The 14,855-nt window shown below is 40.6% G+C and overlaps 1 protein-coding gene and 1 pseudogene across 1 annotated transcript; one reads left to right on the top strand and one right to left on the bottom strand.

Annotated features, from left to right (window-relative positions):
* Positions 1–4,288: 4,288 nt before the first annotated feature.
* Positions 4,289–5,197, top strand: LOC148726948 (uncharacterized). The gene is made up of 2 exons (XM_088726409.1): positions 4,289–4,636; positions 4,769–5,197. The coding sequence occupies exons 1-2, from the start codon at positions 4,289–4,291 to the stop codon at positions 5,195–5,197; spliced, it is 777 nt and encodes a 258-aa protein (XP_088582535.1).
* An 8,338-nt stretch (positions 5,198–13,535) lies between these two features.
* Positions 13,536–14,638, bottom strand: LOC148726947 (uncharacterized; annotated as a pseudogene).
* Between the last annotated feature and the right edge of the window lie 217 nt (positions 14,639–14,855).

Below are 14,855 nucleotides of genomic sequence, written 5' to 3'. Positions count from 1 at the left end.
GGAACTCTGCGCCTCGAACTAGAGCCTCTCGTTCACCCCAAACCAAGCTTTGCACTAAGCGAGGGACAAATTGTCATCGAATGTATGTCACCAGGAGGAGAGAATATGGCTGCTCGGCTAAGAACTAGGTCAACTTCGTCTTTTGGCTTGGAAAAACCGAGACTAGCGGAATTGCTCTCAATCCGCCTTGAACAGGCAAGAAGAGGTGCAATTATTGTTTCCCGTTTTCTGGATCGTCTGTCGAAGTGACAGTGTACTGTTACTATAGTTTTGAACGAGCAGCAGATATCCTTATGAGGAGAACGACACGCAATGCTGTTGCAGAGTTCACATCTTTTCTCTGCAATTCATTTTATTAGTAAACGAAAATGCCAGTTTCAAGGTAATTTCTGTAATTGATCAAACATTAAAAGAGTAAGGAAGAGAAAACAAATACGATTCAATTTTTCAGTGTCTTAAAAAATACTTGTAGATTATTTTAAATCCGTACCTCTACTCGAGGCGATTGTCATCTTGACCGGTTCCTTCTTACACAAAGTAAGCACCGAGTGTTTCTATAGATACTCAGTGTGGTTTAAGCGATTAACGATAAAACCACTCCTCTGAATTTCATTTGGTAGGTTTGACTGTAGCTCATTTTGAATTTTACATACCGTCAACAGAAGAAAACTTAGTAAGAGTGCAGGGAAGTTGAAAACTTATCAACAGTAAAATACAGTAGTATTGTAGCAAGCAGAGGTTTTATTCACCGAACTAGGTTTATCTTTCGTTCTTTTTGTCGTAAAATGAGCTTTGTCAACCTAAACAATAATTTATAAAATAAAAATATGAACTCAATAGGGATCGGAGTTAAGTAAATGTTTGCTCCTGTTTCCTTTATGTAACACTCGACCTTAGTTCCTTTAGCCACGTGCTTCACAGTCCAAAGTTGTATTTTTGCGGAGTTGTCGATTTCTGTGGACCCTAATTTTAAATTAATTAGCGTTATTCCGCACACGAGACACATGTTTCTGAACTAGCAACATTTCGCCAACATTTGGTTAGCGGTTTAGTTAAAGACTTATATTTAAACAAAGATCTCTTTCGTGAAGTAATTACAGCCTCCTTTTCAACGAAATGGAAAGAGAGAAACCCTGAGAAACGCTTTGTAACAATCATTATCAGTAGGTGTTGACTATCCTGCCAAGTTATAACGCTATTATGGGAGCAATGCAACAATTTCAGGACTGTAATCCCCTTTTGTGGTACAGAAATATGGACGGTAAGATGATGTTATTTTAAATAAGCTGTAGATTGGATGTAAAATGGGAAACAATCGAGTTTGCGTGTTAATGTGTACATTTTCGAATAACTGACGGCATCGTCAAATCAGCTCATTTTATCCAACTTTAAAATTTGGTTAAATCGCACTGAATCATTTCGCCAAAAAATCCTTTGGAGATGGAAAAGAACCACACTTCGCCTTCCAAAAGCCAGATTTTCAGTCGATTATTTTGTATAGCACATAGTTAAATAACAGGTTACTTTTGACCTATTTTTAATATTGTTAGAAGAAGGTCGGATAAATTCAATTACGATGTGCAAATAAATGATCAAGAATTGCTCAAATTGCTGTCAAATTATATATTGATGTTGTTTGTCAAGATTTCGTAGTTTTTATCGGTCCAAGTGTTTTCAATTCGTGGCGCGACGCTCCGTGATTCGTCTGAAATTTTGAGCTTCAAAAGCGGCATTTGGACGAATTTCAGTTTTTGTCGATTTTCTCGAAAATAGATCGATATTCAGCCAAACGAAGTATGCAGTGCTTTGTTTCACCATAAGGCCTACCTAACTTTAGAATATGAGCCAAATCGATTTTTGGGCTGTTGCCACCATATTTTGAAAATGTGCGATTTTTGACCACATTTCCTCCTTGGTTTTAATAGATCCAGTCGAGTGCGTAGTCTTTTTCCCAAAAACAACCGGGATTGTGGCTCTTCTGTGGTTGAGTGTGGAGCGTTTCTATAAGCTAGCAAAAACTTTGCCAACTTTTAAAATGTTCAAAGATTTCACTTCTGTTTCACCGTCCATTCCATTTTTGTAGCTCTCAACATAACTTTCTGCTAAGCCGTTAACTCCGTGCATTGGCTTTCATCTTCACGACTCCCCTGATAAAGTTCTTTGGGGCTCGTGGGTGCAGCTTGGGAGGTATTATGACTCTTATTCCCTACATTAGGTAGCCTGACTGTTATGTGATCTCCTGTCGGCGCATAAAGAAGGGTTGAGTTCAGGGTCATGGTTGTATGGCCATCCTTTACCTATTAGTTCATGCAATAGAGCCAAGACAGGATCTCTCAGTTTTCCTCGCCAGACGTTGTCCTCAGTGACTGGTAGTGGATCGAACTGCATCAAATTGAAGACCCCCACCGGGTCTGCCATTTCCTCACTTCAGATTTCTGTTTCAAGTGGAAGACGGGAAAGACCATCTGCTTTACCGTGAGCTTTATTTAGTGTTCCTGTATTCAATTGTGTAATCATAGTCGGCCAGGAACAAAGCATAACGTTGAAGTCGTGCTGCGGTGACAACAGGAATACTTTTCCGCGGATGAAAGATTGACGTTAATGGCTGATGATCTGTATAGAGAGCGAATGAGCGCCCAAACAAATATACATGAAACTTCTTGACCCCCCCAGACCATTGAGAAGGCTTCTTTGTCGATCTGTGCATACTTTTGCTCAGTTTTTGTGAGTGTCCTTGAAGCAAAAGCTATGGGTCGCACGGTACCGTTGCTTATCACATGGAACAACACTGACCCAATACCCACTGGGTATGCATCACAAGCAAGTCGTAGTGGTAGGCCTGGATCATAATGGGATAGAACTTGCTCTGAAGTGATAATTTCTTTCACCTTGTGGAATGCTTCATCGCATTGTTTTGTCCATTTCCATTTGTGGTTCTTCTCCAAGAGTAAATTCAGGGGACAGGAACCTGTCCACCTGCCGTGGACAGGTTAGGCAGGAACCTGTGGTAATAATTGATTAATCCAAGGAACGATATTACTTTAGATGCAATGAAATATATGAAGTTCGTATATTTTGAACTGCGGTATTAGATACGTATGATGCACGATTCTCGCAGTAGATAGCGCTATTTAAGCAATAGCGAAAATCAGACCTGAAAAAAATCAGGCCTGTACGGGACTCGAACCACTGACCTCTGCGATACTAGTGCAGCGCTCTACCAATTGAGCTAACAAGCCAACTGGGAGCAGGCCGTTAAGTTAATTCGTAATAAACCCGTGAAAGTGATAAATCAGATACAATGAAATATATGAAGTTCATATATTTTGAACTGCGGTATTAGATACGTATGATGCACGATCCTCGCAGTAGATAGCGCTATTTAAGCAATAGCGAAAATCAACTTAACGGCCTGCTCCCAGTTGGCTTGTTAGCTCAATTGGTAGAGCGCTGCACTAGTATCGCAGAGGTCAGTGGTTCGAGTCTCGTACAGGCCTGATTTTTTTCAGGTCCGATTTTCCCTATTGCTTAAATAGCGCTATCTACTGCGAGGATCGTGCATCATATGTGATGTTACTTTAGTTATGTCATTTGGGTGTGGTGCTTTCAAAACTGCTTCTACTTTCTCCGCTGACTTGTGTAGGCCATTGCTGTCGATATCATGCCCACATGCTTGACATCTCAGTGGAAGCACCAACTATTCAAGAGATTAAAATAGCCCTGATGGGCCTCAGAAACGGAAAAGCACCTGGAACAGACCAAATTTCAGCAGAAATGCAAAAGCAGACATCGAACAAACCAGCCAAGAACTCAAACGGACCTTTGACCTCATTTGGGAAAAAGAGACTTCCTACACAGTGGACAAAACGACTAATTTACAAACTTCCGAAGAAAGGTAACCTTCAGGAGTGCAGCAACTGACGGGGAGTTACCTTGCTGCCACTGGCCAGCAAAGGGCTCAGCAGGATCTTTATCAGTAGGATACAGACAGGAGTGGCTTCTTCACTCAGGAAAGAACAAGCGGGCTTCAGGACAGGCAGTGGAACTGTCAACCAGATATTCATCCTCAAGAATATTCTGGAATTAGTCAACGAATGGAATGCTACGCTGTACATCCACTTTGTCGACTTCGAGAAGGCCTTTGACTCCATACACCGTGACAGCCTTTGGATCATCATGCGTCGGTATGGAGTCCCACAGAAACTGATCCGGATGGTCATAACCCCTTTATGAGGACTTCCAGTGCTCCGTCATTGATGAAAATGAAACAATAAACTGGTTCCCAGTAATGACCGGAGTGAAGCAGGGCTGCTGCCCGTTAGGATTCCTATTCCTTGTAGTGACTGACAGGGTCATGCGAAAAACCGTAGAGGGCGAGAGAACCGGAATCCGACGGAACTTCACAACCGTGTTGGAAGACCTGGACTTCGCAGATGACCTCGCTCTCCTATCCTCAGCAATGAACCACCTTCAGAACAAAACAACAAAACTTGAAGACAGTGCAGCCAAAGTTGGACTGAGGCTGAATGCCAAGAAGTGTAAAGCCATGAAAGTCAACAGCGAGAATGATGATAAGCTGAAGGTTGGAGGAAGTGAAGTAGAGGAGGTGGAGAGCTTTACATATCTGGGTGCAAATGTGACAAAGGACGGTTAAGGCACAGCTAATATCAAGAAGAGAGTAGCCTTGGCCAGCACACAGATGAAGCGGCTATGAAACATCTGGCAATCCAGCGACATAAGCAGAAAGACCAAAGCTTCTCTTTTCCAGAGCCTTGTCTTGTCCGTTCTACTGTACGGATGCGAGACTTGGAAGGTGACTGAAAGAGAGGAAGAGAAGCTTGACACCTTCCAGACCAAGTTTCTAAGGAGGATTTTCAAGATCCGATGGCATCAACATGTCTCCAATAAGACAATTCTCGAGATGACAGAAGCAGGAAAGATCAGCGAAGAGGTGAGGAGACGGAGATGGAACTGGATTAGGCACATAATGAGGAAGGAGAGGAACGACGACTGTGCAGTGCCTTGGTTGGACAACAGAGGGAAGAAGGAAAAGAGGCCGACCGAAAACAACATGGCGGCGAATGGTGGAAAAGGAGAGAAACGGCGCAGGCTGGAAAACATGGAGTGCTGTACCCCATACAGCTGCAGACCGAACACAGTGGAAGAGAGACGTGCCTCCTGGCACAGAGAGATTTAAGATTAAGGTAAGGTAATTTCAAAAACATCTGAGTGGTTGTCTAGCATGGTTTGCAGACGCTCTCTGGCAGTTAGTGCAGCTTGTTAAACGTTCAGTGATTTGATAGCACATCAGTCTAAGTGTATCTTGTGCAGCCAGTCCCCCTTCCCCCCACCCATCAACAAGGGGCCCTTGCAATTTACAACATACAAATCCAACAGTAATGGTTGCTGGCCTTGGTACTTAACATTTGCCTTAAGCACTCCAACTGGAGTGACATTCTCCCCAGTGTACGTTTTCAACAGCAATTCAGTTTTCTGCAAGGGCGTCTCATTAAATTTTTTCATGTACAATTCATATGTGATAATCGACACAGCCGAGCCTGTGTCCAGTTCCATTTTCAGCGGTTTCCCCTCTACTTTTAAACTTACCCAGATAACATTTCTTCTCGGGTTGCTCACACTATGTAGCTTCAAGCTTAATAAAACTTCATACTCATGGGTCTCACTGCATTCCACAGCATGGTGTTTGCGGCGTGTGTCTGGGCTTACCTTGTTGTTTCAAGCGACAGACTTTTGAAACGTGTCCCACCTTTCCGCAATGATAGCATGTCTGGTCCTTGAATCTGCAATTGTGTGTTACGTGCGAGTTTCCTCCGCACCGATAACAAACATTAACAGTGGAGTTCGGCGGTGCGGTAGGTACGGGAGTTGTTTTGCTGTTATCTGCAATCTTGGTCAACTCGAGGTTGTTGCGGGTGAAATTCGCCTTGCAATTCCGAAGCATCATGAATGGCTGTTTCCATCGCTACGACGATCTCCAAGGCTTTGGTATATTTCAGTTTGGCTTCTGAGAGCAGACGCTTTTGTATCTGTACATTGCGAAGGTCTCAGACCAACCTGTCTCCTAGGGCTTCGTTAAGGTTTGCGCCAAAATTTCAGTGGGCCGCTAGCTTCTTCAGATCGGCCACATAGGTTTCTCCTTCACGCTGGTTTCGTTTGTAAAAACGAAAACGTTCTGCTATTTCCAGTGGCTTAAGACCTATGTGTTGTTGAAGGGTTGCGACGATTTCCTGGAAGCTCTTCGTAGCTGGTTTGTCTGGTGTCACAAGATGTCTCAACAATGTGTACGTTTTCCCGCCGATCAAGCTCAACAAGGTTAGCACCTGGGGGTACTCATCTATGTTGTTTGCGAAGAAAAACTGTTCCACAGTTGACTCAGTGACTCTTGTGATACTGAATGTTTCACGATCTTAGATTCTGCCGCTTCAAAATACCAAATTAAGATCAAAGAGGCATTGCATATTAAGTGGGAAAAACCCATTCTTAATCAGCAATTGAAGCATCTAGAATTCTCTCTTTCCTTACAATTACGTTGTTCCTTGGTCTCTTATTTTATTATTATTATTATTATTATTGTTATTATTATTATTTTTTGATCTAGTCAAGCGCGCGCTATTTACATATTTCGCGTATTTAATATTCAAATTGAAACGTTAGCCCTGACACGTAATTTGTAACGTACCTTACAAAAAAGAAACAACAACTTTGAGTTTAAATTTACAAGACATGTTTCGACATTCTCATGTCATCTTCAGTTGCAAATGAGCATTTAACTGTTGTACATTTGAATTTAAATTACGGTACGTTACAAACTACGTGTCAGTGCTTATGTTACATTTGAATGTTAAAAACGCGAAAGATGTAAATAGCGCGCGCTTGACTAGATCAAAAAATAAATAGATAAATAAAAAATAAAAAAATAAATGTAATAATAATAAAAATAAATTAAAAGACCAAGGAACAACATCATTAAAAGGAAAGAGACAATTCTAGATGTTTCGTTTTTTATTTTTATTATTATTACATTTATTTATTTATTTTTTATTTATCTATTTATTTTTTGATCTAGTCAAGCGCGCGCTATTTACATCTTTCGCGTTTTTAACATTCAAATGTAACGTAAGCACTGACACGTAGTTTGTAACGTACCCTAATTTAAATTCAAATGTACAACAGTTAAATGCTCATTTGCAACTGAAGATGACATGAGAATGTCGAAACATGTCTTGTAAATTTAAACTCAAAGTTGTTGTTTCTTTTTTTAGAGTTATTGTCACTCTGCTGTATTTACGTTCTTAACGTACCTTAATATAAATTCAAACGTACAACCGTTAAAAGCTCATTTACAACTGAAGATGACATGAGAATGTCGAAACATGTCTTGTAAATTTAAACTCAAAGTTGTCGTTTCTTTGTTGAGATCTATAGAATACTTTAACAATACATGCATGCGTAAGAATTTTAAAAATATGCTATAGTTATATAAATCATTTAAAATAGACTTTTTTCAATGCTTTTTTAAGGCTATTTACAGATTCATGATCTATGACAGATGATGGTATAGCTTATTCCAACAATCAATATATCTGTTCCAGAAAGAATATTTAAATACATCCGTGCGAAAAAAAGCCTTGTAAAGTTTATAAGAGTGGGAGTTTCTAGAATTCCTATTACTGAAAGACATAGTATCATTAATGGTTCCAGCAGGATATCCCTTTATAAACTTGAAAACTGGACTTAGCCCAGGAATTCTCTACGATGAGCAAGTGTTGGAAGATTGAGGGATTTTAGACGATCTTCGTAGGGAGTGTCTTTGCCAGCGATCCATCTTGTAATATTTCTTTGAACCTGTTCAAGCTTATCGATGAAATTTATTTCGTGGGGGTTCCACACTTGACAAGCATACCCAAGTATTGGTCAAATCACAACTTTGTAGCCCTTAAGTAAAGCCTCATGGTGTGACCCAAGGGTTCGTTTGAGTAAACCCAGCAATCTGTTTGATCGGGCCAAAATAGAGAAGATGTCAGGTTTCCAAGATAAATCGTCAGAGAGAATTACTCCAAGATGCTTATGAGCAGATACTTGATCAATATATTTATTGTCAATGGCATAGTTGCATTGTGCACGATTTCTAGCTCTGGTGAACTTCATAGCCTCGCCGCTATCAACATTATTCCTCAAAGGCCATCAGCCACACCAAACACTGACTTGGTCAAGACTCTCCTGCGCAGTTTCTGACGTCGAAGAGGGAGGGCAACGATTGTAAATTAGAACATCATCTGCAAAGAAGACTGAAGGACTAGACAGATGGTCGGGAATGTCATTCACATACAAAATGAATAACAAGGGGCCCAAGATGCTCCCCTGTGGTACTCCAGACCTACCAGGTGCCCAGTCAGATTAACAACCCTCCACCACAACACGTTGGACGCGTCCAAGGAGGAAGTCAGATAGCCATGAGTGGAGTGGTCCGATAATGCTAAAGCGCTCCAGCTTAAGTAGAAGGCGATCATGAGGGACAGAATCGAATGCCTTTTCAAAATCTACTTTGTAAAATGGAAAGAGCCGAATCGGCCTCAAAAGCCAAATCGGCCCCAATTTTTTGAGGGCCAATTTGGCCCATGTTGGGCCGTTTTGGATAAAAAGAGCCAAGTCAGTTTGAGATGGTGCCGATTCGGCCTATCTTATTTCTGAAATGGCCACACTAAAGACCATTTTGGACCTTCCTCTCAATTCGGCCCCTCTAAGGTCCAAATAAAGTGAGGCCGATTTGGCCCCATCAGGGGCCAATACATTCTATTACTAGTAGTAATCTCAGATTTTCGGAAGTGCGTTCGAGCTTTCTTAGGTTTACTGTCAAATGTAACGTTATTTAATTTCCTACTAAATTAATGCAGCAAAATGCTTCCTACTGTAAGAAAAGGCGTCACACGACCAACACCACTGATACCAGGAGCCCATCACCCCTCCTGCTGATACTTAATGTTTTCAAGTTCATATGAGTTTATTATTCGTTTTTCCTTCATTTTATTCGATTTTATCGGTTTTCTAAATTATAGGACATACTGTAAAGGGAAAAAAACCCAGCCAGGGATCGAGCTCGCGGCCTTAGGACCTTCAAGAAAACGACAATACCGACGGACAAGATCTTTTCGATATTACTCAATACGCGGATGGGCTGCGCCATTATTTTCCCAAGATTAAAGAGCGTCTAAAGTTCAAGAAATTGGTGATTTTTGCAGAAACTGCGGACGATCTAACTCCTTCGATGGAGGTAAACACATTAAACCTTTGTCATTTTTGTCGCCAAATGAGTTCAAAGGGTTCTGGGGGCAGGTTGAGTCTAAGCGGCTGCCAGAAAAGTCATGCGCACTACTTTTGGCGCCCTCAGATGGACAAGGCCAACGGGTTTTTGCCCTCGATAAACGTTCACTTTTAGCATAATTACCTGTTGTTTTGTTTTGGTTGTAAACGTTGACTAATTTTTTATTTCTGTGTTGTATTTTTACTGAAATACATTTTGGTTCTTTCCGTTTCAGTGTTCAGATGCTACATCATCTGCCATCTCTTCGTGTTCATCAGCGGCTGGCTCGAGTACAAGTACAAGTACGCTTGATTTTCCCGATTGTGGCAGCGTCGACGGAGATGGGGAGATTTCAGGAAGATCAAGCCCTGTATTTTCACCGACCCCAAAGGAAAAGGGGTAAAAAGACGACTGTACAGCACCCGTGAATGTAAGGCTTTTAAATGATTATCTAAATCGGAAAATACAGCTGCCCTGCGCGTCGCACTAGTTTCTTAGTTCTTTTACAATGTCTTTACCCATTGACACTTACGTGTAACACGTGCCGACGAAACGTCAAAATTTTGGAGAAACCAAGAAGGCAAACACAATGCGCAGTAAATTTTTAAGAATCAGCTTTTCCAAAAAACAAGCTCCAGTGAAAAAGAACTAATTAAAGAACTAACCAAAGCGATAGGTACATATTACGTTTTAACTAAAAAATCAAGATGAAAGATAAAAATCGCTAAATACTTTCCCATGTGTGAAAATGGGCATGTGGATCATATTTCAAAAGGGAATATGCAAATTTGTCCGTGAGTGAAGAGATCTCAAGTTCCATGGAATCTCTCGATAGGAAGCGAGACTAAAATGGCCAAGAAATATTTCGGGACGTCAGATTTATTCAAAACAGTTTTTAATTTGCTGTTATAAGCGAAAAACGTACGAATTTCTTACGTGCACAAAGTCCACGCGGTAAAATTCATCATGCCTAGGTCGTTGTTTACTTGCCTTCATGGCCAGAAATTGCGCAGCGTTATGTTGAAAATTCTGAAAAAACTTCGATTTGAGGCAAAATATTCTGTTAAACTATACTTTTTTAACACATTGTTACTCGAACATAATATTTACCGGGTCATCGAATCGTCAAATTGTCGCCAGGCCCTGCTTGAAGTCCGAAAGTTCGGTTCACGTCCATAATTCGCTTCGCCTTAGAGAATCGTAGTGTCGTTGACTCGAGAGCTTATTCTGTCACTTTTAAGACCTGGATATCCATTCTTTTCCAAGCAGAGTATTTTATAACATTGTTACTTTACATTCTGAATTCAACAAGGTCTAACTCGATCGCAAATGAACGGAAAATTCGACCTGAAAATTTTGAACGTCGGCCGCGTGGACGCCATATTTTCAAATTTGATCATTTAGTGAGGACGCATAGAATAATGCCCCTCTAGTACCCCCTAAAGTCGACAAAATATATACGCAAACAACGGATTCTGATTGGCTTATTGATCTCCAAACTAAAGAGGAAGTTTGGGGATAAAACTTCACTTAGTAGGGGAGGTAGGGGGAAAGCGTTCTCGCGCGAGGCGATCCCGAGGTTCGGGCGGTTACGGGCGGTTCAGGTGTCAATGTGTTACATTTACATTTCAAAATATTTAGCTTTCGAAGTTGGTATAGATCCTGAGAAAATTAAATTGTGGGAACAAAATAATAGAATTCTACCTTACTGAAGTTTCATATTGTCCTTTCCTTTAATTTGCTTATGGCAAACGTGCCTTACAGCTAGTTTAGCTACAGGAAGCCCAGGCTCACGACTAGAATCGCGGACGTGACTCCCAGTTAAGTGTTGCGCAACGGTTATATTTATACAGGTTTGTTAAAATTCAAAACGATCGTCATTAGCAAATCAAAACTACTACTAGCTGAAAGCTCTGTACCTTGTACTTTCCTGAGGTTTGCAGCAAGACACTGCTTGATAGCTCAACTCTTATAAAAGTGAGAAACAGTCCCATCTTGGACCGCCGTTATTTTGTTCCTTCACAAGTCCGCTTGCAAGACCCTTAACCCTTCCTAATCGCTTTTCAAGTTGTGAGAACATGTATGGATTTCTTTTAGGAGAATGTATGGGAATTACCTCCCCATTGTGGCTAATAGTTTCCTTCTAAATAATATTGTAAGGCAAAATGATACACACTTCATCACATAATAACTGTATTTATTTGAAAAATTGTCCTGGGGCACATTTCTCTAAAGCCTCACAAACTTTTGTTCCCCAAGGAAAATTTCAATATTAAACCTGTTGAATAGGAACACAGTCTCTGGGCCATCAACAAGTCAACTTTGCTTTTTTATCGGATAATTTTATTGTATTATTTTCAAAATTACTGAAACTTTGATCTTGAATGAAAACACAGCAAACGCAAAACAGCTTTTTGAGCCTGAAAAGTCACGAAAACTTTTGAGAAACAGACCCTTTGGTGCTTATTCTAATTATTTATGCTAATTATTCTTTACTTTAAGGTGACACACTCAAAAGTGCAGTATAACCCAGCATTTCTGTATTTTCAAATTCGTTATATAATCGTAGTCAATAGTCTGTACTTTAACGTGGCACACCCAAAAGTGCAGTATAACCCAGCATTTTTGTATTTTTACGCTCTTTCTATGATCCTATTTAGTAGGCTGTACTTTAAGGTGGCACACCCAAAAGTGCAGTGTAACCCAGCTTTTTTTGTATTTTTACACTCTTCCTATGATCTTATTTAGTAGTCTGTACTTTAAGGTGACACACCCAAAAATGCAGTATAACCAAGCATTTTTGTATTTTTACACCCTTTCTATGATCTTATTTAGTAGGCTGTACTTTAAGGTGGCACACCCAAAAGTGCAGTATAACCCAGCATTTTTGTATTTTTACACTCTTTCTATAATCTCATTTAATGGGCTGTACTTTAACCTATTGACGTCCAGTGCGCCCGTATGCGCCCTTGGGGACCCACACCCTTTCTACGCCTTGTGACGTCATCACTTTTAACCCTGGAGCACGAATTCGAGCACGTACTTGAACAGGTTGAAAATATCTTACAAACGATACCAGAATGAGCGCAATTAAGTGAAGGAGATTCGAGAAATAGCCAAAAAACCATGTAACTTTGACCTGAAAATCTGAACGAAAATCTTCTTCCATTACCCACCTACCTTTCTGAGCCTGTGGTTTGAAAATAATGAGTAGTTTCTGAAATATCTCTACACCAAAATGAAGCCTACTGAATTTCCAGCAAGTGAGGAGAAACTTCAGGCAAGGAGAGGGAAAAAAAGGGCAGGAGAAAGAGAGAATGTCGAAATTTTGCTTTCTGCGCGTGCCCGAGATTTTCAGGCCGCCATTTTGCATTTGGATCGAAAGGCCGTCGAGTGTTCGAGCTGTCAGGGGGTTTTTGGTAAGTTTGAGCTTTTAAAACCACAACTGTGACCCGAAATCTGCTCGACTAGCTTCAAAACACAGTTTTCCACAAAAGCTGCGGCCATTAATGGGTTAACAAAGAACCAAGTTTTTTCGGAAAAAATCCATTTTTCGGGATTAAGCAATCAAATAGGTCTATTTAATGTAAAATCAGGTGAAAAAGTTAGGGTCAGGGTATCTTTTAGGGTTAGGGTTAAACTAGTAATCGATAGCAATATCTAACTGAACATCAGATCTGAATTCAAGAACTGAGTGCTCGCCTCAACAGCTGTGATGCAGAACTTAGGTGCTGTGAATATTAAAAGACCAAAGGTGACTTGAATACTACCCAAGATTTTGAAAAAAATTTTAAGAAAAATTTTTAATATTAGTGGCTGACTTCTGAATGATGGAATGTTAATGTGAGCTTGGAATGAGCTTACTGGGGTGAAGCACAAAAAAATCTAAAAGGGGACAGCCATTCGCTTTGCAAGATTTTCCCGCCAAGACTAAACCTCACAGACATCAGTTGCTGATACTGATCTTTTGCCTGAGGGAGACCGTCCACCAGCTGACTGAAAGAATGGCAGCTTATCACCTTGAGATATTCTTCCATGCGACATTCAAAGAACAGAAAATAATTCAAATTCTCTCTTGCGCTCCTACATGTATTATTCAACCAAAACAGAAAAGTGGGAAAGAGAAAAGCCATCGTGGAATTGAAGGCAACCCTTTTAATTAATTGATCTCACATGGACAACAAGAACTGAAGATAACAAATGCTAGTTTTATTTAAACGAGCAAAACACTAAAGATATGCATAAATGCTGTCCTGAAATCAGTATGAAATCTTCCTTTTGGGAGTAAGTTTATGATTGTGGAAGGCATGTTAATGACATCGAGTGAGAAATTTTGGTGGACCTCTTTCAGGCAATTGGTGAGATAATGCAGGGTATACATTTCCTGTGTACTTGACTATTTTGCTTGACTTATTGGTTCTTTCCTGAACCTTTCACTTTTTATTATCACCTTGCCTTAAGTGTTAAGTGCAGCCATGCACTGCTTACATCGCATACCTGATTTAGGGGAGAGCTTGATGCCATCTCTATGGACAATATCATAATGTTTGCCAGTTATTCTGTCAGGGTTTAGGATATTCCCTTGGGTCGATGAACAGCTGGGATTGTCTACCTGTGGAAAAGTGCAAACAGAATTTCAACCAACCATTTCAAAGTGATGCAAATAACTAAAGACATGTTGTCAGATGTGGGTTACATAGATACAAAGATAGCATTTCCCTAAACATTGTTCTGTATGGAAAAAGTGGAAACTACCTTCTTAAGATATAATTATGTATGTTTGCACATGTACTCTGTTATCAAGTTCCTGGTCATATGGTCAAACACTGCGATGCACAATAGTAAAAAGAACTTTAGGTGTATACTTTATTAGTTATTCTTACCTGCCACTGTGAGCTTCTACTAACCTTTGACAGGCATAGGGGTAGCAGAGCAGTTTTCTCGGCTGCTGGCCAGATGAGCTCAGTTTCTTGTATGAGTCATAATTTGGGCACTAATTCACTAAAGCGGTTGGTTCCACAATCAATGTGAAAATTGTTGTATCCTGGGCATGACGGTAATTCCTCAAATCACAGATGGCTCTGGCTTCCTCAGTGTAAAATTCTTCTGACCATATTTAAAGCTCTTCACTCAATCAGCAACTTCGTTTGGGATCGGGCATTCTCTAAGTCTCCTCTTCTGAAGCTTGTGTTTCAGTTCCAATCCTTTGGTATAGAAGAGTCCTTCAATACCAAGACTTTGTCTTGCAGACTGGATGGGGTGGAGTGTAGGGTGGCTGGTTTCCTGGTTCCCCTTTGAGGGTCCAAATGAAGCCATCACCTCTGCCCTGTCAGCTTATGGTTCTATTAAGAGTGTGAGGCATCAGGTTTGGCCTGATAGACTGTCTGTCTCCACTGGGTCTAGGATAGTTTCGATGGTAGTGAAAAAGGAGATACCGAGGTTTATCTCTGTTCGTGGGGCTAGGTGTAAAGTCTGCTTTAGGGGTCAGCCTCTACGTTGTGACTTGTGTCATAAAGTTGGCCATCGTTCCGCC

Source organism: Stylophora pistillata, chromosome 7 (genome assembly GCF_964205215.1).
Source record: "Stylophora pistillata chromosome 7, jaStyPist1.2, whole genome shotgun sequence".
Classification (NCBI taxonomy): domain Eukaryota; kingdom Metazoa; phylum Cnidaria; class Anthozoa; order Scleractinia; family Pocilloporidae; genus Stylophora; species Stylophora pistillata.
This window is presented reverse-complemented; position numbering and strand designations above follow the sequence as displayed.